The following is a 27,172-nucleotide window of genomic DNA, read 5'->3' as shown; positions in this document are numbered from 1 at the left end:
CCAATTTTGTTTCCATTCCACAGTAATAGTTAATATATATTAAACCAGCACTAGACAATACACTGGGCAGTTTTATATATACTATCTCTAATTCTTACAATGATCTGCAAGGTAGATATTATTTGTCCCATTTTATAAATGAGAGAAATGAGATTCAGAAAAGGTTTCTAATCTCAAATAGCCAGAAAGTGACAGAACTGCAACAGGAAAAAATCCGTGATTGGTTTACAAAACAAAACATGTTTTTGTTTCTATACCATGCTACTTTTCCATGTAGAGATGGGAGGCATATTTTGTAATCTTTCTATTCTGCCATGCTTGGCCTTACCTTCCTGTATTCCTTCCATCATTGGCCTTCCATCAAGGCCAATGCAAACGGACCTCTGATTTGTATCTCAAAATGCTTTGTGCAGTTCTTATGCCAAGGGAATAACATAGTTAAATTTATTACTAGGTCACATAGGAGCAATCTAGAGAAATAACAGGGCTTCCCCCAACCCTGCTAATTTGTGAACCATAACAGCACAGATAGCAGTGTTTTAGTTTCATACCTCTCTTGAAATTTCCAAGTGCTTTTCAGCAAAATGCATCGCTTGATCATGATTCCCTAGAGCAGTGTACGCATTTCCTAAGCTCCAGCATGCTCTTCCCTCACCAATTCTACAAAACAATTCAAAGCTAACATGCAGTTATCTGAAAGAGAGCTATATGTGGAATAAAAGCTATCTAGAAGTAATTAAAGGTATAAATAATGCTTTGGATTTATTTGGTCTTTCATAAAGGAACACACTATCTTAATATTAGAGACTTATTAGAATACCCAGATAATACTGATATCAGAGTCAGGTATTAAAATGGGAAACATTCTTTTAAAACATACAATTTATTATAAAATAATAAAATCTTTTGGATAGGTCCTTCTAAACGACTCCATTTTCTTTTCATGATAGCCCAGGTAATCATTTAGTCCGTGTTTGAATACTACCAGGGAGAGAGAACACACTAGAAGTAGCATACTTTACTTTGAACAACTACAGAGAAATTCTTCATAATGAAGTAAAAATCTGTCTCCTAAAGCAAACATTACAGACTAAATGCGTAGAGATACACCGCTTTTTCATACAGTTTTTAAAAAAATAGCCATCAACATTTAAAAATCAGAAGATTTCATATAAAACTCAGGACTTCCAGCTTCTCTTTAAAAAAGAGAAATATTTGGACATCATAGATCCTCGGTCCTGCCTAGCAAAATGAGCTGGAGCTGAGGAGCTTTACATTGGCCCTTATCTGTAAGTTGACCACTATTCCCACACTGATCTAGTCAGGAGGACCTCTGTAGGCAATTGAATTTGTGACCTCTTTACTGTCTTGGTTTAAGGCTATATGGAGCACTCTCATCTTCTAAGACATGCTAGTCCTTCAAACAATAATATAGAGAGGAGGTGACTAAAACAGAAGAAATTCCTTGATTAAAAATTTCAAAGAAAACAAAGGAAACAAAAACAAAGGAAAAACTCTAGGGGCTCAATAATGCATCTATATTTTAATTTTAGTAAAAAAGTGTGTAACTTACCTATCATTTAGCTCTTGAGCAATTGCTAAGTGCTTCAGATGATAATCAATGGCCTTTTCGTAGTCTTGAAGCAAAGTATATGTGTTTCCAAGACTATAACAAGACTGTGCTTCAACAGCTCTGTCTTTAAGCTGTCGAGCCAATAGTAGTGTCTTTCTAAAAAAAGAAATTAGTTCTCACACAATGATCACTTTTATTTTTGGCTATAATACTTGTAAATTATTGTACAAAAAATTGTAAAATAAATTGTAAAATAAAACTCTTTCCTTCTGCCTTTACAGTACATCTATTTTAGAGTTCAATATCCCACACTTTCTCCACTACTTTTAGACAAAATGAAAAGATGTCTTGGAAACACAAAAACCAAATCCAGATTCTAAGAATAAATTTGAGAGTTCTATTAATTCTTCAGAGAAAAAGAATATTGAAATATGAGATTAAGTACCCCTAAAGATTATATAATATAGTTTTTTTTAACATTTAAAAAAAACTGTTCCAGTTGTAGGGGCAAAAAAAGAGAATTTTTGTACACACAACCTCACTTTGCAATCATACTGTTGTCTTTGCATTTTGTCAAAACTTAAAATACTTGGTTAAAATTCTAATGTATAGGTTATTAGTCACTGATTTCTGAAAAATATTAAATACCATATTTAAATATTAACTAAATTCTACCTATACTCATTGAATCATCAATGAGAAGCTAGTGTAGCAGCTAAGAGTGTGGATCCTAGAGCCAGACTGGGTTCAAATCCCAACTTTGCCAATTATTAGCTCTGCAATGGGGCAAGTCTCTCAACCTCTCTCCGTTTCTTCATATGTTAAATGGAGAAAATACCTCACAGGGTTTTGTGAAGATTAAATGAATTAGTATATACAAAGTGCTTAGAATAGCATCTCCTTCACAGTAGATGCTAATAAATGTTAATACTGTTTTTATTCTTATCATCAGCACTTAATCCTACAGATGCTTTAGATCCAGTAACTTAAATGACTCCTATAATTTCTGCCAAATACTATAAATATGTCATATGATTTATAATATATGAAAAATAAGTAGATGATAATATGATAGGTTTAAGCAAACAAAGCTGAAATTATATACTTAATGATGATACCTTCAAATCTGTTACCTTGGGAGGCTACACACTTACTCTAACATTGCCTCCTCTCAAACATTTTTAGAAGACTTTTGGATTTGCTTTCAGATCCTGGGCTATCTTTCTGGCACACCATTATTCTTTGAAGGTATAGTTAATTTGTAAATGTTCAGAAGTCCTTCTGGAACCAAATTCAATTGCTAAAGTAGTTTTACCAAACTACTGCTTTCAATCCTGAAGGATATAAATTTTAAAATACTAAGGCAGGGGCGCCTGGGTGGCTCAGTCAGTTAAGTGTCTGCCTTTGGCTCGGGTTGTAATCCTGGGGTCCTGGGATCGAGTCCCACATGCAGCTCCCTGCTCCGGGAAGCCTGCTTCTCCCTCTGCCTCTCTCTCTGTCTCTCATGAATAAATAAAATGTTAAAAAATCTTTAAAATGTTAAGACATTCCTCTTGTGTGGTCCTGAAAACAATTCTAAAGGAGAGTTCTGAGTTCTAGCCTACTTATGGAAAGGGCATTGGGCAGAAGTTTCATTACTTTATACCCATGCTTTCGAGTCAAATAGCTACCATCCTCTTTATTACAGAACTTTTCAGTATTTAATACAAGTAGATCATTTATTAATTAAGACATTTCTATGTCTTCTGTTTTAAAATATAAGAAACTTTTCTATTTAAAAATCAAAATATAGGGACGCCCGGGTGGCTCAGTTGGTTAAGCAGCTGCCTTCGGCTCAGGTCATGATCCCAGCATCCTAGGATCGAGTCCCACGTGGGGCTCCTTGCTCAGCAGGGAGCCTGCTTCTCCCTCTGCCTCTGTCTGCCTGTGCTCACTCTCTCTCCCTCTCTCTCTCTGACAAATATATAAAATCTTTTAAAAAAAATCAAAATATATACTCCTTATATAGTAATTTATTTGGGAGGGCATTTCATATTTATTTGGGAGGGCATTTCATATTTAACTAACCAACCAACAAATATTAACCACTGGTCAATGTTTAGGATGGGATGACATTCTAGTTTTTTAGATGGACCTAAAAGCAATTTTATGGTTTTATTAAGATGACAAACTATCCAAAATCACATTAGATTCTTTAACAATAAAATACAAATCAATCACTGTATCTGTGGTTCAAACTAGCTTCTGCCTAAGGCCTACATGGGTCTTCAATCTCCACTAATTAGAGAAAACTCCAAACTAGAAAGCATAGACTGGACAATCTCAAAGAGTCTATACTTTGCTATACCTATGTTTCCAGTCTATTGATAGATCACAAAGACCCTGCACAGAAGAAGCTGGGTTTGCCAACTCCTCAGGTACGTGAATGGGGCCTGAGCTTACAGTGAGGATCAAAGATCCTCAGGAGAACTGCTCAATAAGGGGGTGTGATGGTGGGGGAAAAAAATTCAGTGATCACTGGAGAAAACTAGGGCATATTTTTGTTAACAGGCTTTCTTTTGGCTTTTCTTCAAAACACATAATTGGGTTAAAAAAAAAGACAAGACCAAAAACACATAAATATATACACCACACATGCTAAACAGGTTTAAAAGATTTAAAAGTTCAGAATTTCATTTAAAAACAATTAGTTTTAAAGATAAAAACTAACAAAAATATAAAGGAGTCACAGCACTACCACTAAAGCTAAGGTACCAGGTCCTATGCGAATTAAGCGCTGAATTTATTCTTTTATTCACCTTGAATTGGTATTCAATAATACCAAAAGCATGGAATTGGCATTATCTATTACAGTGAAGAAACTGAGGCTTAGAAGCACAAAGTCCTGCTGCTAATAATGTGCAAAAAGCAGGTTTTAAACCCAGGGCCTATCATTTAATAGGACTGCGTAACTACTCATTTTACATTTATCTACAGAAATAATAGACTAACTTGTAGTATTCAGAGGCAGTTTCAAATTCACCAAGAAATATATATGCATTTCCAAGGTTGCTATATGCTCTTCTTTCAGCTGCTTTATCTCCAAATTCTTTTGCAATAAGGAGACGCTGAAACAGAAAATTCTAATTAGATATAGCTATAATACAACCAGAGAATAATCTAATCACTGTTCAAAACACTGATGGAGAAAATGATCTGGCTCCAAAGCCTTGCACTATACCTGCTCATGAGCTATAACCGCATCCCTGAAGTTGCCTAGGAGGTAATGTGTGTTTCCAAGATTTCCAAAGGCACGTCCTTGGGCTGCTCGATCACCCAAAGCAGTCACCAGTGATAGGTTTTCTCTAAATAAAAAAAGTTGTGAAAAAATAAGTTTGAGAAAAAAATGTATTGATTTGATTTACAAATCAAATTCTTTTTATCAAAAAAATTTTAAATAAGCTTAGAGCCCTAATGTACCACATTTTAAAGCTCCATCTATGAAAGGGGTGCCTGCGGGACTCAGTGGGTCGAGCGTCTCACTCTTGATTTCAGCTCGTATCATGATCTCAGGGTCGCGAGACTGGGCCCCATGTCAGACTTTGTGCTCAGCAGAAGTCTGTTTGAGATTCTCTCTCCCTCTGGCCCTTCCCCAGCCATCCCCCCGACCCAACTGCCCCGGCTCATGTGTACACTCTAAGTAAATAAATAAAATCTTTAAAAAAAAAAAAAAAGATATACCTAAGATGGAGGGTGATTATAGTAAATAAAGATTTTTTTTTTTTAAAGATTTTATTTATTTATTTGAGAGAGAGAGACAGTGAGAGAGAGCACGAGCGAGGAGAAGGTGAGAGAGCGAAGCAGACTCCCCATGGAGCTGGGAGCCTGATGAGGGACTCGATCCCGGGACTCCAGGATCACGCCCTGAGCCGAAGGCAGTCGTCCAACCAACTGAGCCACCCAGGCGTCCCGGTGATTATAGTAAATAACCAGGAATACTTTACTGAATCATTCAGGCAGGTTTCTGTCCAAAGTCAAGAACAGGGCCAGTCTTGGAACCCTTACAGCTAAGAAGTTTTATGAAAATCTACTAGTAAGAGACTAAATTTACTCCACATAATTTAGGCTATTGATTTAGATATTTCTTGTTTTTGCCACTAAGTGGCACTGGTTAACAATTTAAAGGAAACCTTTCCTGGGGAGGGGATTACTACTGAACTAAAACTATAACAGCAGCAATCTGATGGTTTATTTTTACTTGCTAGTCCATAACTCTAAAACTTTTGCCAAACTTAAGAATGTATTACTGGATTAAAAAAAAAAAAAGAATGTATTACTGGATAAAGAACATAGAGCAGATTTGTGGCTTAGATGGGCCATATGACTGCTACTTACTGCTACTTACTCATAATAATCCACAGCTGCCTGGAGGGCGTTTCTCACTTCTTCTGGAAATTCTCCTATGTCCTGAGGACCAGGGCAGCCAAAACTTTTCCCTTTGGCGTGATACACATTTCCAAGATTGTAAAGTGCTCTTGCTTCTCCCACCTAGATGAAGATATCAGCAGAATTTACATTATGAAATCAGAAGCCAGGTATTCTAATGCTGATCACATATTTATTTATAATATCCTTGATGGCCAAGAAAAAGAAATGTTTACACTGGCCATCCACAAAGAACTAAACAAATGATTACTTATGAAAGAAGAATGTGTTATCTTCTTTTTCTCTATTTTAAATTTTTTATTTTTTTCTTTTGCTTTTTCTAGAAATATTTTTGGTATTAACTTCTAGTAAACTACAGAGTAATTAAATAGGATTTAAAACACAAAGCAATTTCAATGAAAACATTTGGCCTACCATCTAATGTTCCTTATTACCTTGTCATTAAGCTCTCTAGAAATATCTAGATGTCGCTGACAACAAACTACAGCTTCATCAAAATTCCCAAGAACTTTTAAGGTGTTTCCCAGATTACCACTAGCTTTGGCTTCCCCCAGCTGGTCTCCAATAGTCCTGGAGGCAAAAAGAAAAAGAAAAAAAAAAAAAAAAAAGCAAGTGGTATTAAAAATAAAAGCAGTAAGAGTACAGTTTTTCCCAGAAGACAACTGACATGCTTTAGGTAGGAAGGACCCATTAGCCTTGAAACTTAAATAAAAATTTAAAACTGACATTTCCATATTTAAATCTAATTAATTTTCATTCATTTAATTAAACCCTAGGATCATTTCACTACTATTAGTTCATTTAATTAAACTGTGATCAGCCTAAAGATTAGTTTTAGAATCCAATGCTACTGAATTAGAACTCACTAGAATGCATTAAGTTCGTTTTTTTAATTGAATGAAAAAAAATTTTTTTTAAGATTTGTATTTATTTATTTGACAGACAGAGATCACACGTAGGCAGAGAGGCAGGCAGAGAGAGAGGAGAAGGCAGGGTCCTCACTGAGCGGAGAGCCCAATGTGGGACTCTATCCCAGGACCCTGAGATCATAACCTGAGCCGAAAGCAGAGGCTTTAACCCACTGAGCCACCCAGGGGCCCCTGAATGAAAAAAAATTTTTAAGGGACACTTAGGGAGAAAGAGTATTAAAAAGCTTAAATTACCTTGCAAGAGTTAAATCATGATGATGATATTCTAATGCTTTGGCATAATCATGCAGATAGAAATAAGCATTGCCCAGCTGGCTGTAAATAGCACTAAGTGTTTTTAGGTCTTCAGTTCCAACTTGAACTGCAGCTTCAAAGAATGACACACCAGCACGGCAGTCTCCAGATTTACACAGACGTTCCCCTTCCAAGGCCAGTTCTAGGCAAGAAGCTTCCATTCTATAAAATTATATAGGACAGACATTTACAACATTACATTACAACTACACTAAAGTATTTTTAACTTGAGGTAATATAATTTTCATGTTGACTGTGGCTACTCTTGCTCAGAAAAGCTGCCTCTATAATTGAAGTAGATATACATTATTGATAAAACAGTCAACTATTATTTATAGCATGAGCTAGGTTGCTGAATCAAATATCTCTGAGCCTCAGAAGTCTTTTATAAAGCATAGATAAATATTACTATATGGAGTCCATCTTAAAATGGCCTATCCAGAGCAACCCACTTTACCAATGAGAGAACCTAAAGTAGTGTTTCCTAAAGTATTCTGATTTGTGACAATCTCACAGACTTCCTGAAAGTTTGGAGAGAAAACAGGTACCTGGGGAAGGTGAAGGCCTATAATTAATACCCTTCTCAATCCGTATATCAAAGTGATCTACTCACCTGTCCATCAGCCCCTCCTACTACCATCTATACCTCTTTCTCTGTCCCATACACTCATACAGACACACACTCCTTCCTGTTCTCACCACAAGATCATCTATACCTCAGAAAAAAAGAGCGAAATATTTTGATATATCAGGCACACTTCCATAAAAGAACTAAGTGTCAAGAAACTTTATGTTAGAAAGCAGTAATTAAAGATTTGCATTAATTCTAATGGTCAAAGTCTGTCACTGGATTTTTAAAAGCCAGAAGAATGACGTTACTGTAAATCTATGTAGGAGAAAAAGTACTGATAATTCAGATTCTAATCCTAGACTTTAGCAGGTGCCTTTCACCAAAGTTGCTACTGTGTTTTCTTCAATATTTTTATGATTTCTGCCATGTCTGTGTATTACCTAATCATTCACTTAAATGTGTTTCTATAATTTGGCAAAGCTCTTTGAAACTGGCATATGTCCTTTAAAAAAAAAAAAAACAATAACTCTAGCTTCATCCAAAGCAGTATCCATGGAACTGTGAATTTGATGTGATACTTATGTTTATTTATGAATGTACATTAAGAGAAATATGTGTAAGTAAAATACAAAAGTAAAATTACCTTATGTAATATGACTGGTACACATATCACCCTTTAGAAAACCCTGATTAAAAAAAAAAAAAAAAGAAAGAAAACCCTGATTGAACTCATCAAGCATGTTCATTTTGTGAGCAACACGAAATTACTCCTTATCAGAATTAGCTTTGAGCAATTTTAACAGAGCAGTGATTTTTAACCCTGGCTGCACAACAGCAGAGCTCATGTAGAGTGTTTTTTTAAACTCTCAGTGTGGGGCACCTGGGTCATGCAGTTGGTTGAGCGTCCAACTCTAGGTTTCACCTCATGTGATGATCCCAGGGTCATGAGATCAAGCCCCATGTCAGACTCTATGCTCAGCATGGGGTCTGCTTAAGACTCACTCTCTCTTTGCCTCTGCCCTTCCCATCCTCCACCACATACTCTCTCTCTCTAATAAATAAATCAGTCTTTAAAAAGAAATAAATAAAACTCTCGATGCTAGGTCCCACTCTCTGAGAATGATAGCTGGCTTGCAGTATTTTTTAAAACACCCCTGGGGAATTCCAACGTACAAGTCAGAGTTGATAATCACTGGTTTAACAAGAAATGTGAATTAAACCATCACTCACCCTAAATTTATTTAAACACAATTATACTTTAGCATTTCTAGTAGCAGGTCAATTAACACTTTTCTTCAGATGCTGTCTTTGGTCTGTAACGTGCCAAGGTTCCTTAAAGCCATAAATTAAAATGGAATTGCAAAAGTAGAAAAGAAATCTGATAAGCCTAAGAGAAAAGTCTGGACTAAGTTTAATAGAGCCAATTGCAAAGGTGCAAAGCAGACTTTTAGTTCAGGATAAACAGATTTATGTAGTCATCTCAGATAGGTAATTTTCAAGTTTTATACGCAGGTGTCTTTTTTTTTTTTTTAATTCAAGTAATTTAGCCAAAGGATACTGTCTGTTCACAGACTAGTGATTTCACCCTCACTTTATGGATCTAGACAAAATAATGCAAGTAAACCTCTACTTGACATTTTGCTTCAACATCACATCAAGTCAACTAGATATAAAGATGGATGATCTTAAGTACTTGGAAAATTAATTGGTTAAATCAGAAAATGTAATTTTATATTTATAAAATATAAAATGCTATTTATATTTATTCATCTCATTTCAAAATAAAAATAAACTGATTTTTGTCTTTCACAAGTAAAAACTGCCCTTTAGAACTGTATTTCTGAGGGATGCCTGGGTGGCTCAGCTGTTAAGCCTCTGCCTTTGGATCAGGTTGTGATCCCAGGGTCCTGGGATCGAGCTCTGCACTGGGTTCCCTGCTTTGCAGGAAGCCTGTTCTCTCTCTTCTACTCCCCTTGCTTGTGTTCCCTCTTTTGCTGTGTCTCTGTCAAAATAATAAATGAAATCTTAAAAAAAAAAAAAAAGTATTTCTGAACATTAGAGACTTCATGAAGAAAAAAATTATTTTTGTTTAAGGTTTTACAAGGTTACCAGTATATTCTGTGTGTGAAGAGAAACGAGGTAGTAAAAGACTACTATGTAAAAATGTGATTTTATTAAAGGGTTCTTCTGCTAGATGAGCTACTGAAATGAAGTGTCTTTATTTGTCTGAATACCGAAACCACTGAACTTTCAAGAATTACCATAGGAAAAAACTTGGGAAATGTATTTTTACATTAAAAATACATTACTTTTTCTATTAATTTTTTTAAAAAGATTTTACTTATTTATTTGAATGAGAGAGAGCAAGAGCATCTGTGCATGAGTACAAGCAGATGGAGGCAGTGGGAGAAGCTAATTCTCTACTAAGCAGGAAGCCTGATGCAGGGGTTGATCCTGGAAGCCTGGGATCATGACCTGAGCCGAAGGCAGACGCTTAACCAACTGAGCCACCCAGGTGCCCCTCTATTAAAAATTTTTAATTTAAGCATGATTCCAATTATGTAAATTACACATTGAGTAATTTCACTGCTAGGAATTGATATTAAAGCTATAGCGACACAAATTCAAAAAATATATATGTGAAAGGAGATGTTCATAGCAGTTAAAAACCCCACACAATTAAATGTCCATCATCAGAGCATTAGTTAAAAGAAAATTACATTCCATGGTAAAATGGAATACTAATGATGATATTCACTGAGGGAGAGGGAGAGAAATAGTTACACACAGCAGCACCATCTGTTCAGGATGGGTAGGTGGCTGGCCAGGAAATCAGAGATAAGGCAGAACTGGCTCTTCAGATATAAGACATGTAAAAACTGGAAATTTACAACATGTTTGGTATATCCATATAAACCAGAGAAACATCTTCTTCAAATAAGTATCTTCACCACAAATATATGACTTTCTGGATTTAAACTCACACATTATACTGGAACCATCAAACCAAATGATGTTGCATATAATTTTAATTTAGCTATAGACTAACGGTGTCATAAGAGCTACAAATTTTTAAAAAGGCATTTTATTATTTTTTAAAAAGATTTTATTTGATAGAGAGAGAGTAAGTGAGGGATAGCAGGATAGGGAGAAGCAGGCTCCCTGCTGAGCCAGGAACCCAATGCAGGGCTGCATCTGAGGACCCTGAGATTAAGACCTGAGCTGAAGGCAGAGGCCCAACAGACTGAGCCACTCAGACACCCCCTTAAAAAGACATTTTAGATAATTTTCACTAGAAAGAGTGACGCAAACTGGAACACTGCTGGCTACTCAGCTGTCTCTGAAGTCTACGAAGTAAGAATGCTCTGTAAGGGAAACTACCTTAGAAAAGTTATTTCAGTAACTAATTTCCAAAATGAAGTCCCAAACTCTCTAGTTTATGATTAATTCTAAGAAATATTGTGGCTCTGGTATAGTTTTATTAGAAAGTAAGTCAATATTCTGGCAAAATTTCCAACACCTTAATCAAATATATCTAATTACAAAGTAGTCAAGGCAAGTTGGTTTATAAATTTTTTAGAAGATCATTAAATAGTAAGAGAGAAAGTAATTTCATATCCTCTTTGTCTCTATGAGAGAATAGAATTACTTAATTTGTTTACCAGCTGGGTTGGAAACAAAGAACATACCAAGAGTAGAAGACAAACTGGGAAAATACCTCCATTAACATACATCCAACATACAATGTTTCTTTTATTCTTTCTAATGGCCTATCTAGTTGTATAATCAAAGAAAGTACATTCCTAGTAACTATAAATAAACACAGTACTATTATCCTTAATTGAAATGTTTCTGTTTTTGCTAATAGACCATTATAGCTATAACTCCTTATTTTTGCACAAACTCATGTCATTTCAATTTGATTTTTATATTTTATTTTTTTATTATTTTTTAAAAGATTTTATTTATTTGATAGAAAGAGAGACAGTGAGAGAGGGAACACAAGCAGGGGAAGTGAGAGAGGGAGAAGCAAACCTCCCGCCAAGCGAGGAGCCTGATGTGGGGCTCGATCCCAGAACCCCGGGATCATCACCTGAGTCAAAGACGTGCTCAACAATTGAGCCACCCAGGAGCCCCTGATTTTTATATTTTATTATTATTATTTACTTTTCTTCCACACTAGATTTTTTTTTTCTTTACCTTTTAAATTTTGGTTTCTTGTGTTCATAGTATACCAATGAAGGCAAAAGATTTAAAAACTCAATGCTATATCATTTTAAAAGATTTAATAGAGATTTTGTTCAAATCAGATCTTCCCCTCAAAAGGTTTACATACTAAGAATAGTATGTAATTATTAATAATAATTACATATATTATTACATACATGTAATAATGTAATAATTATTAATTAACAATTATTAAGAATAATTGTTAGGATTGAGGACTCAAGATTCAAAAAAAGAGTGTGCTCCATCTTCTCCATTGTGCTGTCTTCTGTGGCTGTCAAATCTTTTTACTGACCTTAACTCCCTCTACCTTCTATGGGTTCTAATTGAGCATGGATCTCTTCCATTATTAATCCTACCCCACCACAAACAATTTTCATCCATTCAATTTACCATATATACCTAGTTATTCTACTTTACTTTGTGAAAGAGAATAGTGTAAATTTATCTTGATTTAGATTTAAATTTTGATTGGTTTAAGTTAAGTTAAATTTTAATTTAGTTTTGATTTAAATTAAATTTAATTAAAATTAATTAGTTTTAATTTAAATTTTAATTTTTAATTTAATTTAATTTAATTTTAATTAAATTTAATTTAAAAATTTAAACTAAAACTTAGTTTTAAAAGTGATCTTTTACTAAATATCAAATTTAACTCTCAAAATAACACTCTGAGATAGGTATTATTACAGAAGAGGAAAATGATGCTCAGACAGGCTGAATGACCTATTAATAAGATCGTGTGAATGCAAAGCTGAGAAATGAAACCCATTCTTTGTCTCCAAACCCAATACTATTTCCACCATTCACATTACCTCAAACTATTCTTGAGGAAAAAATATTAACAACTACATTTACCTAGCAAAACTGAAGAATTCAACACCAAAATTGGATTCCTTTACAACTTGTGTGCAACGGTCAATTTTTACAATATGAAAGTACTGAAGTGTTTATTATTCATAGTAAGAAGTATGAAAAAAAATTTTATTCAAAGAAATACAAAACTAAAGAAACTTGCTTGATAATGCACCTGATATATCCATCTTTCAACATCAACATTACCAATATATAATACTCTCAGTGTATTTCATCTCTACTTCCATCCTCACTCTCCAACCGCAGATTCTTTTGAAGTACATTCCAGAAAGCACATCATTTCACTTGTAAATATTTTAGTATATATCTCTAAAAGAGATTCATTTTCAAAAGAATTTAATACTATTATCATGCCTAAAAATTAATTATAATTACTTTAAAATCAATCATACACTGTTTTAAAGTTTAGAAACTAATTTCATTTTACTATCAGTCTCCATTTCTACCTTCACAAGTAGGTCACAAAATACTTCATAGTATATGTGCTGCCGAAGCGAGCACACAAAATACTTCATAAATCATTATATCATCTCTCAGGAGGTTCCTCAGTGTCTGTTGAAATGGAAAAAATCATTTCATTTCAAAATTACAAACTCATGCTACAGAAATTCCTCCAGGGATGGATGAGGACTGCCACAATGAAAGAACCATATGGATAACACATTACATGCTTCCTGTTTACCAGAGTAGAATAGTAATTTATACTAGGCCACAACTCCTAATGTAAAGGACACAAAGTATTACCTGCAATTATGCAACAATCCAGTTAATATACAGAATGCTGATCTTAGAGCACTGTTGAAGCCAGAGCTTTGTTTGGCATATTCTTACTAAAAATAGTTATAGAATTTAAAGTTTCTTTTAGTGAAGTCCTACACCTATATATAACCATGTTTGCCCTATAATGGAAAAAGGACAAATCCAAGACGTTCCTACAGGCAGAGGTATAATCTACTCCTCCTTACCTGCTATTCTTATAGCATTAAAAAGCATACCACCCTCGAAAATGCTTAGTAAGACAGATAAAAATCTTACCAGATTCACCTGATAGTTATGTCCAATGGAATTCAATGGACATTCCATCAAACATGCACTATGAGTCATACAACATTCTAGGCATCATGGCTGCTCTAAGGAAGTTAATGGTCAAAGAAGGGAGTGGCCAAGGAGGAGACAAACATATAAACAGATACAATGAATTTTAATATAGTTGAGACAAAGAAAGAAATATGCAAAGAATATTACGTGAGCACAGGGAGGGTACAGAGTCAAACTATACTGTTTAGAAACGGTTTCCAGGAGTAGATAATTCAAGTCATAGGGTGCAGCACGAGCAAAGGCACAGAGACATGGAACAGCAAGACATGTATAGGGAACCAGAACTCAGAGGGAAAGGTGAGGAGTGGAGAAAGTAAGGACAAAGGAATACACAGAGGCTAGAAAACAGAAGATCTTGTATACTGTTTTAAGCCTGGGTCTGCCCTACAGATTTCAAGGAGCCACCATGGTGATAAAGCAGAATTTGCGCAGTCAGCTCTGTGTTTTTAGACTGAGCCCTCTAGCAGCAAATTAAAAAGATGGATTTTAAGAGTAAGAATGGAGAATAGAGGGAATCTGGAGGGAGGATAATGGGGGCCTAAACTATTGCAGTGATAGGGAGGACCCAGATGAGTAGCTCAATCTGGATCAACATTAAGGAGGTAAAACTGGCATGACTTCAAACTGGCTACAGAGAGTAAGAAGAGAAAAAAAGCATGTAAGATAACTCCCAGGTTTCTGAACTATGCCCAAAAGGGTAGAGGACATTTCATTTATTAAAACCTCTTTTTAGGGCGCCTGGGTGGCTCCGTGGGTTAAGCCGCTGCCTTCGGCTCAGGTCATGATCTCAGGGTCCTGGGATCGAGTCCCGCATCGGGCTCTCTGCTCAGCAGGGAGCCTGCGTCCCTCTCTCTCTCTCTGCCTGCCTCTCCATCTACTTCTGATTTCTCTCTGTCAAATAAATAAATAAAATCTTTAAAAAAAAAACAAAAACCTCTTTTCAATTATGCTGAATGTCCTCCCTTACTTTTATTCAAAACTTTAAAAAAAATTTTTAAAGATTTTATTTATTTATTTGAGAGAGACAGAGAGAGAGTACAAGCAGGGGGAGCAGCAGGCAGAGGGAGAGAGAAGCAGGCTCCATGCTGAGCAAGGAGCCCAATGTGGGACTTGATCCCAGGACCCTGGGATCATGACCTGAGCAAAGGCAGCTGTTAAACCAACTGAGCTACTCAGGTGCTCCTAAAACTTCCTTTTTTAAAAATAGAAATACCCTCATCTTACCTATATAAACTTCTGTGGCAGCACCTTGCCCTAACATGAATCATGTTAGATCACAAATCTATTTCCTAAACATGTGTTAAGATCTAAGATTTGGTAACCAATAACTTCAACTTACTAGAAATGCTGACTACTACCCATTGCTACAAGTTCTGATGTTTATTTAATACTAACATAACAGTTTTTTGTTTTTTAGATTATTTATTTACTTATTTGACAGAGAGAGAGAGAGAGAGACAGGGAAAGAAGAAACACAAGCAGGGAGAGTGGGAGAGGGAGAAACAGGCTTCCCGCCGAGCAAAGAGCCTGAAGCGGGGCTCGATCCTAGGTCCCCAGGATCATGACCTGAGGGGAAGGCAGCCGCTTAACAACTGAGCCACCCAGGCAACCCAACTTGTAATAGTTTTGACAAAGAAATCTATTATCTATTATCTATTCTTTGACAAAGAATCTATTATCCTAATCACCTTACTAATAATTACATGCCTTTCATTCAATATTTGTTCATTTTATTGTTAGTGCAATGATCCGGACTTCTAGAATAAATGCTAAATAATGATGCAGAAATCACTGCTTTGTTCCTAAATGTATCTAAAATGTCATTAATATTTTATCACTAAATACTAAACTGGCTATTTATCATGTTTAGAAAGCACCCACCCATTTCAATGTTACTGGCTTTCTAAAAAGCTCATTTATTAAAGATCACCATTTAAAAACTGAAACACGGGGCACCTCGGTGGCACAGATGTTAAGTACCCATCTTCTGCTCAAGCCATGATCCCAGGATCCTGGGATCAAGCCCTGCATCAGGCTCCCTGCTCAGGGAGACCCTGCTTTCTCCCTCTCCCTCATGCTCCACTGTTCCTCTGCTTATGCTCTCTCACTCTCTCTAATAAATAACTAAAAAAAAAAAAAAAAATCTTTTAAATAAATAAATAAATAAAATCAAAGCTTAAACATAAAAATTAGGTCATTCATCTGACCATATTACAAATCCATCTTTTACCCCAAACATTTAGAAATATATTTCATTTTTATATTTGCATTACAATAGTTGGAAAATATAATGTAACTATTCATAAACTCATCCACAAAACATTAATAAATTATAATATATAATTGGACTTTAGCACCATTTTCCTATAGAAAGGATATAAAAACTTACAACAACCACAACAAAAAGAAAATACCATATACAGGAGATACTAACTGAAGATAATGTATTTTGAATATATTCAAATTTAAATCTGAAATGATCAGAACTAAATACATGTTTTAATAAGGATTAAAAGCCACCAAGAAAACAGTAGTCTTACCTGTAACGAACATGAAAAGAATGGTCTTCCCTCATACTTATCAAATTTTCCTCCATCGAGTCATATTATAAGCGGAGTAAAATATGAAATTATTTAATTTTGTGCCAATCCAGGTCTTTACAATGTAGAACTGCTGAAGAACATTGTCCCGTTAGTATATTAATGAGTTGGTGTTAATACATCCTAAGCTCCTGCTTCTTCTTTATTAATAACAAAAGGAGGTCAATGTCAGACAGCTTAAAGTTTCAAAGTGTGTCCCAAATCCTTGCATCTCTGGCCCTTTCAGCAGCACTTCAGCAACATTTCTGCAAAAGGAATACAAGATGCCTTGCTTGAAGTCCTATTTTCAAAGAATAACCTAAAGTAAGTCCAATCTGTACATAATCACATAGCTAACTCCACAGACTGCTGTCATATCAATCACAGAAAAAAAGCAACAGAGGGCTTAACTGTCACCATAAAGCTTTTCAATAAGGATGTGAATCTATTACATTTATTTGGGACCTACACCTTAATTTTTAAAGTTGTTTTAAAATACAATAATTTATGTAATCTTTTCTTTTCTTAAAATATTTTATTTATTTATTTATTTATTTGAGAGAGATCACAAGTAGGCAGAGAGGCAGGCAGAGAGACACCTGAGCTAAAGGCAGAGGCTTAACCCACTGAGCCAGCCAGGCATCCTGTAATATTTTCTATTGTAAACAAATACAGGAGAATGTTTTAGAGTATCTAAAGAGAAAATTATGATACCTTAAGCTTTAAAAATTTCTATCTTAACAGGTAAAATGAGAATTCAGTAATTATTTAAATAAGCCAATTCCAAACTCTAAATTTATTCCTTTGAAAACATTTGTGTTGATAATTAGCTTATACTTGTATTCATTTGTTCTCAGAGTATATTCTACTTTTACTTTTTAAGGTCTTTAAAATGTTATTAGTACTGAGTAGGTACAAAAGAAATTTAGAAAATATGTGTACAGTAGAATGACACAACAAACATTTATATACCCCACCCAGTTTAAGAACATTCTTACTACCTTTGAAGTCTTATGGATGCCTCAACCTAACCAATCATACCTTCCTCTAAGGTGATCTCTAAACTAAATTTTGTTCATTATTCCCTTGTTTTTATAACCATGGTACAGTATCTGCATAGGCCTAAAAATTATATTATTTAGTTTTGTAAGGTTTTGCTTAATATTATGTTTCTGAGATTCATCTCACTTGTTACACATAGCTACAGTTTGCAGATTTCCACTGCTGTGTCATATTCCATTGAATACCAAATATATTTTTCATTCTGCTCTTGATGGGAATTTGGATTGTAGTTTTTGTATTTTTTTACTATTAAAAAATTATTGCTATGAACATTGGTATTAATAACTAAATGTACTGTTTACAGCAGGTAGGCTAAAGAGAGAATAAGTGAACTAAAAGAGTATCTGAAGAAATTATCCAGACATTCAAAGATAAGGAGATGAAAAATAAAGAGCAGTTTCAGAGAAGAGAAAGACAAAATGAGAGGCTCTGACAGAGGTCTAATTACAGTACTAGAAGGAAAAATAGAAAAGTAAAGGCAAAATCTTCATTGATAAAGAGTTTTTTCAGAATTGAAGACAGACTTTAATTAGCAGATTGAAGAAGCACACACTAAATCCTAAATAGATAAATGAAAATGAATCCCTTACACAGATACATCACAAAGAAACTACAGGCCACCACACACAATTATGAAGTCCTGGAATCTCAGTGTTATAAACAACTCTATAGGTCAGTTAGTCTAACATTTTACTACAGTATTCCCAGAAAGGTCTTGGGGTGGCTAATCCTAATTTTGAATAGTCCTTTTAGAAATGTGTTCCATATTTGGAGCAATCTTTCCATTTCTATCCATTTTTTCCTTTTGCTGCCATCCAATTAAATCTAATTCCTTTTTTTAAAAAAATATTTTATTTATTTGACAGCAAGATCACAAGTAGGCAGAGAGGCAGGCAGAAAGAAGGGGGAAGCAGGCTCCCTGCTAAGCAGAGACATCAATGTGGGGCTTGATCCCAGGACTCTGGGATCATGACCTGAGCCGAAGGCAGAGGCTTAACCCACTGAGCCACCCAGGCACCCCTAAATCTAATTCCTTTACCACATAACATCATTTTAAATATTTCAGCTATAACGTAGACTCTAAATCACACACACCGACTGCTTTGTTAATCGGTGTGGTTAGAAAAGAGGTTAGTCAGTAACAGAGCAGAAAAGGACCTGCGAAGAGGTAAAAGGTGGAAAGGACCAGCCTTGGGAATATTAACAAGCTTCCCAGAGGAAACGAGGTTTTCATATTAATAACCAGTCTGACATATTAAAAAAACACACACACACACAAAATAGGGGCGCCTGGGTGGCTCAGTGGCCTCTGCCTTCGGCTCAGGTCATGATCCCAGAGTTCTGGGATCGAGTCCCACATCGGGCTCTCTGCTCAGCACGGAGCCTGCTCCCCTGCCACCCGATACCACCTGCCTCTCTGCTTACTTGTGATCTCTCTCTCTCTCTGTCAAATAAATTTTAAAAATTGTAAAAAAATAATAAAAAAACACAAAATAGTATTCTTTTTATCCCTTCCCTGGTCAACAAAGGAAGCACTGTCTTAAGAATGGATGAAAAGAAAGGGTAGCAGCTATTAACCAAAAAAATCTTTTTCTTTTGTTCAGAATCCCATCATGCCTCCTTAGTAAATAAAACACTATAGAGGAATTAGTGTAGATATTAATAGCAATAGCTTCAAAGTACATCTAGATTACCCTATAGCTAAACTGTCAACCAAAAAGTCTTCTTCCCCTACCCACATTAAGGTTTAGGCTGTTATTTATAAAATGGGGCAGAAGGTAAAGTATTAGAATAAACTTGACTTTGAATTAAATTAAGTTACAATTTATTTATTTATTTTTAAAAAGATTTTATTTATTTATTTGACAGAGATCACAAGTAGGCAGAGAAGCAGGCAGAGAGAGAGAGAGTGAGGAGGAAGCATTCTCCCTGCTGAGCAGAGAGCCCGATGCGGGGCTCGATCCCAGGACCCTGGGATCATGACCTGAGCTGAAGGCAGAGGCTTTAACCCACTGAGCCACCCAGGCGCTCCTTAAGTTACAATTTAATTGAAATATTTTTTCACGCAGATCATAACGAAATTTCAAATTTTACCAATCACTAAAAAATGTTAACTTTATATTCATTAAAAGGTAAACGTGGAATCAAATTAACAAATGTATATAAATGAAGTTGTGAAATACCTTAAGACTGCATAGAGAAACATTTTAAAACTAATTTAAACAAGCAAGAAGACGGAATGCTATTCACCATTTCAATAAGGACTATTTATAATATGGTTTTACAATTCTCAAAAGAATTATATCCCAAACCAGTCACTCTTACATTACAATCTCCATAACAATAAAGTAACATTTCTTATTATTCACTGAACTCACAAGCAATTCTTGATTTAATGATTAATTTTGCAAGAACTCTCTAACCAGTTTAGTAACAATGTGTTCATTCATGCTGTACATTACACAGTTAACAAACCCACTTCATATTTAACACATAGTTTATATATTCCTAGTGTAACAGTAATAAAATCTGCAATAAATATTAAAGTATGTTCATTAGGATAAGAAAATTTAATGACAGGACTAGGAAATAGAATGGAAATTACAGGTTTGAAAGAACATTAGGAAGTCACCAAATTTAGGGTGCCTGGGTGGCTCAGTAGGTTAAGTGGCTGCCTTTGGCTCAGGTCATGATCCCAGGATCTGGGATCAAATCCCACATCGGGCTCCCCTCTCAGTAGAGAGCCTGCTTCTCCCTTTCCCTCTGCCTGCTGCTCTACCTACTTGTGCTCTGTATGTCTCTGTCAAATAAATAAATAAAATTTAAAAAAAAAAAGGCACCAAATTTAATCTCCAATCTCCATCAAGACTTATAACTAGTAATTTACAAGGAAACATATGTCCTTCATAGCACCTCTCAGGTTTTAAAAAACAGTGCTTCTAAAATCCCACTGCTAACAAAAACTCACAACACCTTTTGATCTGACTACAGAGAACTAAAAAGACATAATTTTTTTCTGTATGCTAGAAACTGACAAAAGCACATAAAAAGATAAAGTAGTATATCATTTCGATTGCCTCACACTTAATTACCTGATTAGTAAGTCAAAATAAGCAGATTCCCATTATACAGGTAGGTGGACTTCTAGGCACTGTCCAAGGTATGCAACCAGAGTAAATAAATCCTAGCCTTGCTCTATTCCATTGTTAGTAAAATATTTGGGAACTAAGTGATGGGGAAACATAGGAGATACACAGTACATGTATATCTTTTGTCCTTTCAATTTGTCCAAATGATCCAATTTAAATGCCAATAACCTCTGGTCTGATTCTTTTAAGTATCTCTATAAACTGGTAACACCCATCAGACAATGAATGTCACTTACTTTTCTTGCCTTTATTTTTTTTTAATTTTAATTTTTTTCATTTATTTGACAGACAGAGATCACAAGTAGGCAGAGAGGCAGGCAGAGAGAGAGGAAGAGGCAGGGTCCTCGCTGAGCAGAGAGCCCAATGTGGGGCTTGATCCCAGGACCCTGGGATCATGACCTGAGCTGAAGGTGTTGGCTTTAACCCACTGAGCCTCCCAAGTGCCCCCTTTTCTTGCCTTTAGATTAGTAATCTAAATTCTTTAAACTTTTCTTATCCCAATAATTCCCTCTAAGGTGCAATAGTCAAATACTCCAAATCCCTTTCAGTTGTAATGTTTCAAGTCAGATACAGTAGCCCTTTATGAATCTGAGCAGGGATAAATATTGAAGAAGAGTCAAGAAAATATTTTAAATGAAGTTCTTTTATATTAGACTTAAGGATACAGGTTATAATAACAAATATACATTGTAGAAGTAATGGGGGTAATAAAGAAGGATGCCAAAACAAAGTCCAACAGAGAGAAAAGTTCAGAGCCTGATTTTAGTGCAGCAGATGTTGAAGAGACAACTACACCCAAAAAAATATTTTGATATCAGAATATATGACTGATATGGGAAATTAGTGCCTAAAGCAAGGGAAGTCAGACCTAAGAATGGCTGGGTACTTGATTAAGTAATCTGGCTAGGAGTACCTAAAGAAAAAGGAAAAACAATGCACACTGACTAGATGTGAAAGGCAAAGGTCAAGCAGTAACAGAGAACTTAGAAGAGTTCCAATTTTCAAGGTAGATGGAACAGTAGCAATACAGTGACAGACTGGATTGCAAGAGGGATACTTCCAAGAGGAGAAAATGGATTAGACTTTGAATAGGAAAAAGTGGAATACTTCTATTAAACTTGTACTTGGTAAAGTGTTACATTCAGAAATAATAGCTGAAAAAAAATAAAGATACCAAACTTGAGATAATTTGAAATCATATAAAGTTCGATAAGTGAAAGAGAATCTGAGAGGTTAAAAAAATAGAACTGAGTGACTGACATTTCTGAATTTTTGCACATCTTTAAATTAAAATTTTTTTTAAAGTACCAATGAGATCTCAATGTTAAATACTGCAATAAGTCAATGGCAAAATTAAAGAGAAATTGCAATGAAAGAAAAAAAATTAAAGCAATGCATAATAGTTCTGTTTCTTTTTCCAACATACTCAATCTCTAAACCAATAATATAACCTAAATTTTACATAATACTCTGAACCAAAGATACTCAATTACATAATACTCTGAACCAAAGATACACTCACATGTATGTACGTGTGTGTATATCCATGTATCTATGCATAGTGTTGAACATGGTGTTATTACCCACTGTCATACATCACAAATATAAATTACTTTATACAATCCCAAATTAATAAAATAAACAATCATACTGATTAGTTAAACAGATCATTCTATTCTCTATCATTCTGGAGAAATATGAATTTACCACAGACTATGCTATAAAAACTGTACGAATAAAGTTTTCCTTAAGCAAATATATAATCTTAAAGTATGCACTCCAATTATGGTTAAGCCTTAATTTATTGCTCATCTTTATGTCTTCAACAATCAAAATTTAGTCTGTGAGATGTCAAACCAAGTTAGTTTAGAAAACAAGCAAAACTAACTGTATAACTGCTAATTGAAACACATTTTATTATAAAAACTTTCTAATAAGCTGTTTGTGACTATCAGTCAGCTAAATAAATAGAATAAAATTCTAAGAATAGATTAATGGTACTAGTTTCCAAATAAATCTGTATCTTAAAGGTATACCACCAGTCAGAAGGGTTTCCAAGTGTATTTGAAGTTCTCGAAGGTCATTATGAAAGATATCAAATAGAAAACTAAGGTAGTATTACTTTCAAACTCTCATTTTTATTCTGGCAGATTAAAAAAAATTCAGACCCAGAGCCATGGCCTTTCAAAACGCAAATGCGACCACGTCAGAATAGTATAATCCAAACAATTTAAGCAATATACAATAAGAATTCCTTTTCACGTTTTCAATGTTTATACCTAAAAGTTCACCACTCTAAACAACTAAACTATGCATAAACTTTCTTTTTTTATGAGAAACATTTATATTTAAGGACTCCAATGAATTATGCTCCCTGGATAGTCAAATACAAATAAACCATATATGAAATTTCAAACTAGATAAATACTAAAACAATATGTAATTTAGAAGAAAAGTATTTAAATATTTCAAGGCTTCACTGTTGCAGTGAGAAAGGACCAAGTACTAGACCACTAACATGAGAAGTGCTGAATGTCTATAGGTCAACAGCAGTTTCCAAAAGTCTCTACACAAAGCACTATGGATATAGTAATTATTGCATGAGCAAACACTTAGTGTCTTTGGTTTGGCAGCCTATGATAAATCAGGAAGAAGTTAAATACTGAAGATTTTTATTGGGGGTAGGGGAGTGATAAACTACAGAGGGGCTCTATTTTTAGATTATATATGGAGTCAATATCAATTATGCCAGTGACTACACTAATCACTAAAACTGCTGTTTTGTAATTATAATCCTCAGTGATTACAATAATTCAAGAGGATGAAGCAGTTGTTTCAAAATTTCAAGGAGAAAAGCGAGATTACTTTTATGCAACATCCCTAATCTTGGTTTCCTTTTCCCCTACAAAACAGTTATTGAATCAAAAGTCTTGCTGCAACAAGATAACTTTTTTTTTAAGTAGGCTCCACACCCCATGTGCAGCTCGAACTCAAAACCCCGAGATCAAGACCCCATGCTCTACTGACTGAGCCAGCCATGTACCCCAAGATTATGTATTTATATTTACAAATATAGGGGTGCCTGGGTGTCCCAATGGGTTAAGCCTTGGACTCTGGTCTCAGCCCAGGTCTTGAGTTCAAGCCCCTCGTTGGGCTACACACTTGGCATTGGCATGGAGTGAGTGTGTGTGTGTGTGTGTGTGCATCCATGTTCAACTAAAGGAATAAGTATGTTCATTAGAATAAAATTAATACATTTCCCCCATTATTTAGTTTTATTTCTCATCAAACTGCAGCCCAGAGTTTACAAATAATGTTAATTATCTCTCCTACAAAATAATGTTAAATAGATATGGTTCTTTTAATCTATTAGTAAAATTAATAACCTTTTGAAGTGTTTCAGTTAGATACCTGAAGAAGAAAAAAAATTTCTAGTTAACTGTTTGAAACACATAAAAATGGATACACAGAAGTATTACAATACCAAAGTTATAAAGGGCATAGTAATGGCACTTAAAAAAAAAAAAAAGACATTCTAAATTTTCATCGTTCCCAATTATATTTTCAGTGCCTTCTGAATGACTATTCAGGTTATAAAACCGGGAGATCACAAGAATATGTCTGCAACCCAAAAACACTGATGGTTCACACTAAGCCCAATTTCTACCCGAAAAAACCCCCAAAAAACAAAAAAACCACCCTAAACATATATATATTAGTTCTTCCCCTTTCTGATCTGTAATCCTTTTATTAATAAATAAATATAAGCTTATTTATTTGTTTTTCTTTTTAAGGAGAAATAAATCCCAAATGCAAGAGGGTTAAAAATGTCTAAAAAGGGTCCCTAGAAAGTTTGAATGTAGAATTCTTTATAGGAAAATGTAACTCTGCCTTCTTCCAAAAGTTATCACTATCCTGTGGAAAAATGTTTTATTCAATTCAGTAATGTTACCAGATGATATAGGAAGAATGACTCTAAATAAAAAGGGCCAGAGACAGCTTTTTAGAAGCAAGGATATCTGTACTATACCTTGAAAGATGGGTAGACCTTATTAGGCAAATGAAGGAAAGGCATTCCAGTCACAGGGAAATGATTCAAGCAAAAGCAAGGAGGTAAGAATGCACAGAATGTATGCCCAGTTCAAACACACTGGGTTAGGAGTTGGAAAAGAGAAGTCTAAGAAGGTACTAAAGTGTTAGGTACTCAGAATATGTATGTGGCCTTGTATTTAACCTTGCAATTTTTTCAACAAAGGAATAGCAGAAGTCAGATCTGTGTTAGATAAACTGGCAGAAACATACAGGGTAGAGGAAAGAGACAAAAGGAAGATACTTCAAAAACTCCAGAAGCAACTACCGAATAAGAAGTTTTCTCTGGTCATCTCACAACACCAAGCAAATTGCTCTGCACATAATCAATGCCCAACAAACTTTTAAAAATTTCTTGCCTGGGAAGAAGATAAGAACTCTGAAGCAGCAAAGAATCCTATACTAGTGAGAAAACTGGGCTTTAATATAGATCTGCTCCACAGTAAAGAGTACATTCATATACATGTAAATAATCCAGGAAAATTTTACCTAATTTTTTACTGTTTTCATAAAGATGACTATAGGATATTGAAAACGTTATATGACTTGTAAGATACTGAACGAAGACCGCAGTCCTAAAAGGAGGACTGAAATATTTCTGCATAGTTCCCAATAAAATACAACACCTACAGGCACCTTAAAAAGTGGATTATGTTCCTACAAATGGAATCCAGAGAACCGGAGGAGTTTTAAACAGTCGCAGAGAAGCAATAGAGTATGTGCTTTGGGATCAGGCCACAGTTTGACTTCTTACCACGTCTATGATCTTGAGCTAAACTCTCAGACTTGGTTTGGGCATAATGACACTTATCCAACATGTGTTGTGATGATTAGAGATCCATTTTATAAACTACCTAACCCAGTGCCTGGCTCTAGTACTTAATGCAAGTACTCAATAAAGTATAGCAGTAATAACGATAGTAGCTGTTATTACTTCTTTGAAAGTCTATTAGATTTACAATAGTCTAAATCTACATCAGTTTTTTCATTTTCAAATTCCAGATAACTAATTACAAAATTTTTACCATTTAGGTAAATCTTAAGACATTTTACGCTTAAATACAAGGCCATTTAAACCGATCTTCGCTGTAATTAGCCTAGTACCAAGTCTGAGGTTTATATTAAAATATAACATTTGTAACACTGCATGTCTGATTTATTGTTAAAACAATCTTTTAAAAATTTATTTATTTATTTATTTATTTGAGAAAGAGAGAGCGAGATACAGCACAAGCAGGGGGAGGGGCAGAGGGAGAAGCAGGCTCCCCGCTGATGCGGGACTCGATCCCAGGACGCTGGGATCATGACCCGAGCCAAAGGCAGACGCTTAACCGTCTTGAGTTACCCAGGCACCCTGCATGTCTGATTTAATAACATTAGAAAATACAACTAAACTGCCGAACTAGCCAAAGCAGATTTGGGAGGAACCGCCTCTACAACAATACCACACAACTTTTTACTTTGTATCTGCTCCAACTCGTTATACCATAAATAATCGCCCAAGGAGTTTGTCAGAACGAATCCGTGGTAAGGCTTAAAGCAGAGTTAAGTCTGGGACTGCCCTCACTGTCCTCACACACACCCAGGTCAATCAACAGTGACCGTCCCTTTGTTTACAAGTAAGCAACATAAAAATTAAACCAAAGCTGCTTCTCGAATAGGGACTACCCAAGCAAAAATGGTCTTTATCAGAGGTAATCACAGTGGTGGTTATCAGACCGGAAATCTTCAGGCACCCTTCTAACATAGCAGCTTGAAAATTTAGCTCCACACCACGGAAGACTCCAACTCAAGTCCACAGAAATAAAAGCCAAGAAGCTACTCCGTTTAACTCTGCGGCAAGGTTAAATTATGCATTAAGGCAAATAAAATTTCCATCCTTACTCGTTTTCTTTAATAGAGTTCAAATGATACTAGTTAAAGTGATCTAACAGGTTACCACTAAAACTAATTATAAATTATCCACCTTTTTTTTTTCCTCTTCGAAGATATTCCATAAACTATACAGATTTTCGGACAAGGGCTTTCTTAACATCCTCTGCTTACTAAGGCTTTTTGCAGCAATTACTAGTACCTACGGTAACTCGACAGGTCGGTGCCTCAAATCCGAGAACTTAACTGTGGTAAATGCAGGTGTTTGACAAACACTGCCCGCTTTAGACAGCAAGCGCAAGACCACAAGTGAATGCTATCTGCCTCGGGTTCATTACACGGGGATTCGGGGTTTTAATCCACTCTTTGTTACACTCAGAATACGTGAGGAGTCGCTGTGCCCTCATCACACTTTTTATTTAAAAAAA

The 27,172-nt window shown here is 35.2% G+C and overlaps 1 protein-coding gene across 3 annotated transcripts in view; it reads right to left on the bottom strand.

The window, feature by feature from the left end:
* Positions 1-27,172, bottom strand: part of GPSM2 (G protein signaling modulator 2) — a 60,434-nt gene that overhangs the window by 32,781 nt on the left and 481 nt on the right. The window contains exons 1-9 of one of the 3 annotated variants that reach the window (XM_044238814.1): positions 16,534-16,597; positions 8,436-8,478; positions 7,162-7,383; positions 6,433-6,568; positions 5,958-6,100; positions 4,794-4,917; positions 4,565-4,680; positions 1,574-1,729; positions 552-660 (exon numbers count right to left, since the gene is read on the bottom strand). In XM_044238814.1, coding sequence (XP_044094749.1) covers positions 552-660; positions 1,574-1,729; positions 4,565-4,680; positions 4,794-4,917; positions 5,958-6,100; positions 6,433-6,568; positions 7,162-7,382 — 1,005 coding nt within the window. In that variant the 5' untranslated portion in view covers position 7,383; positions 8,436-8,478; positions 16,534-16,597. Of the gene's footprint in view, positions 1-551; positions 661-1,573; positions 1,730-4,564; positions 4,681-4,793; positions 4,918-5,957; positions 6,101-6,432; positions 6,569-7,161; positions 7,384-8,435; positions 8,479-16,533; positions 16,839-27,172 lie in introns of those variants that run through there. The other 2 variants (XM_044238812.1, XM_044238813.1) reach the window with 2 other exon arrangements.

This window comes from Neovison vison, chromosome 2, assembly GCF_020171115.1.
Source record: "Neovison vison isolate M4711 chromosome 2, ASM_NN_V1, whole genome shotgun sequence".
NCBI lineage: Eukaryota > Metazoa > Chordata > Mammalia > Carnivora > Mustelidae > Neogale > Neogale vison.
Note: the sequence above shows the minus strand (reverse complement) of the source record. Positions and strands in the feature narration are given on the sequence as shown.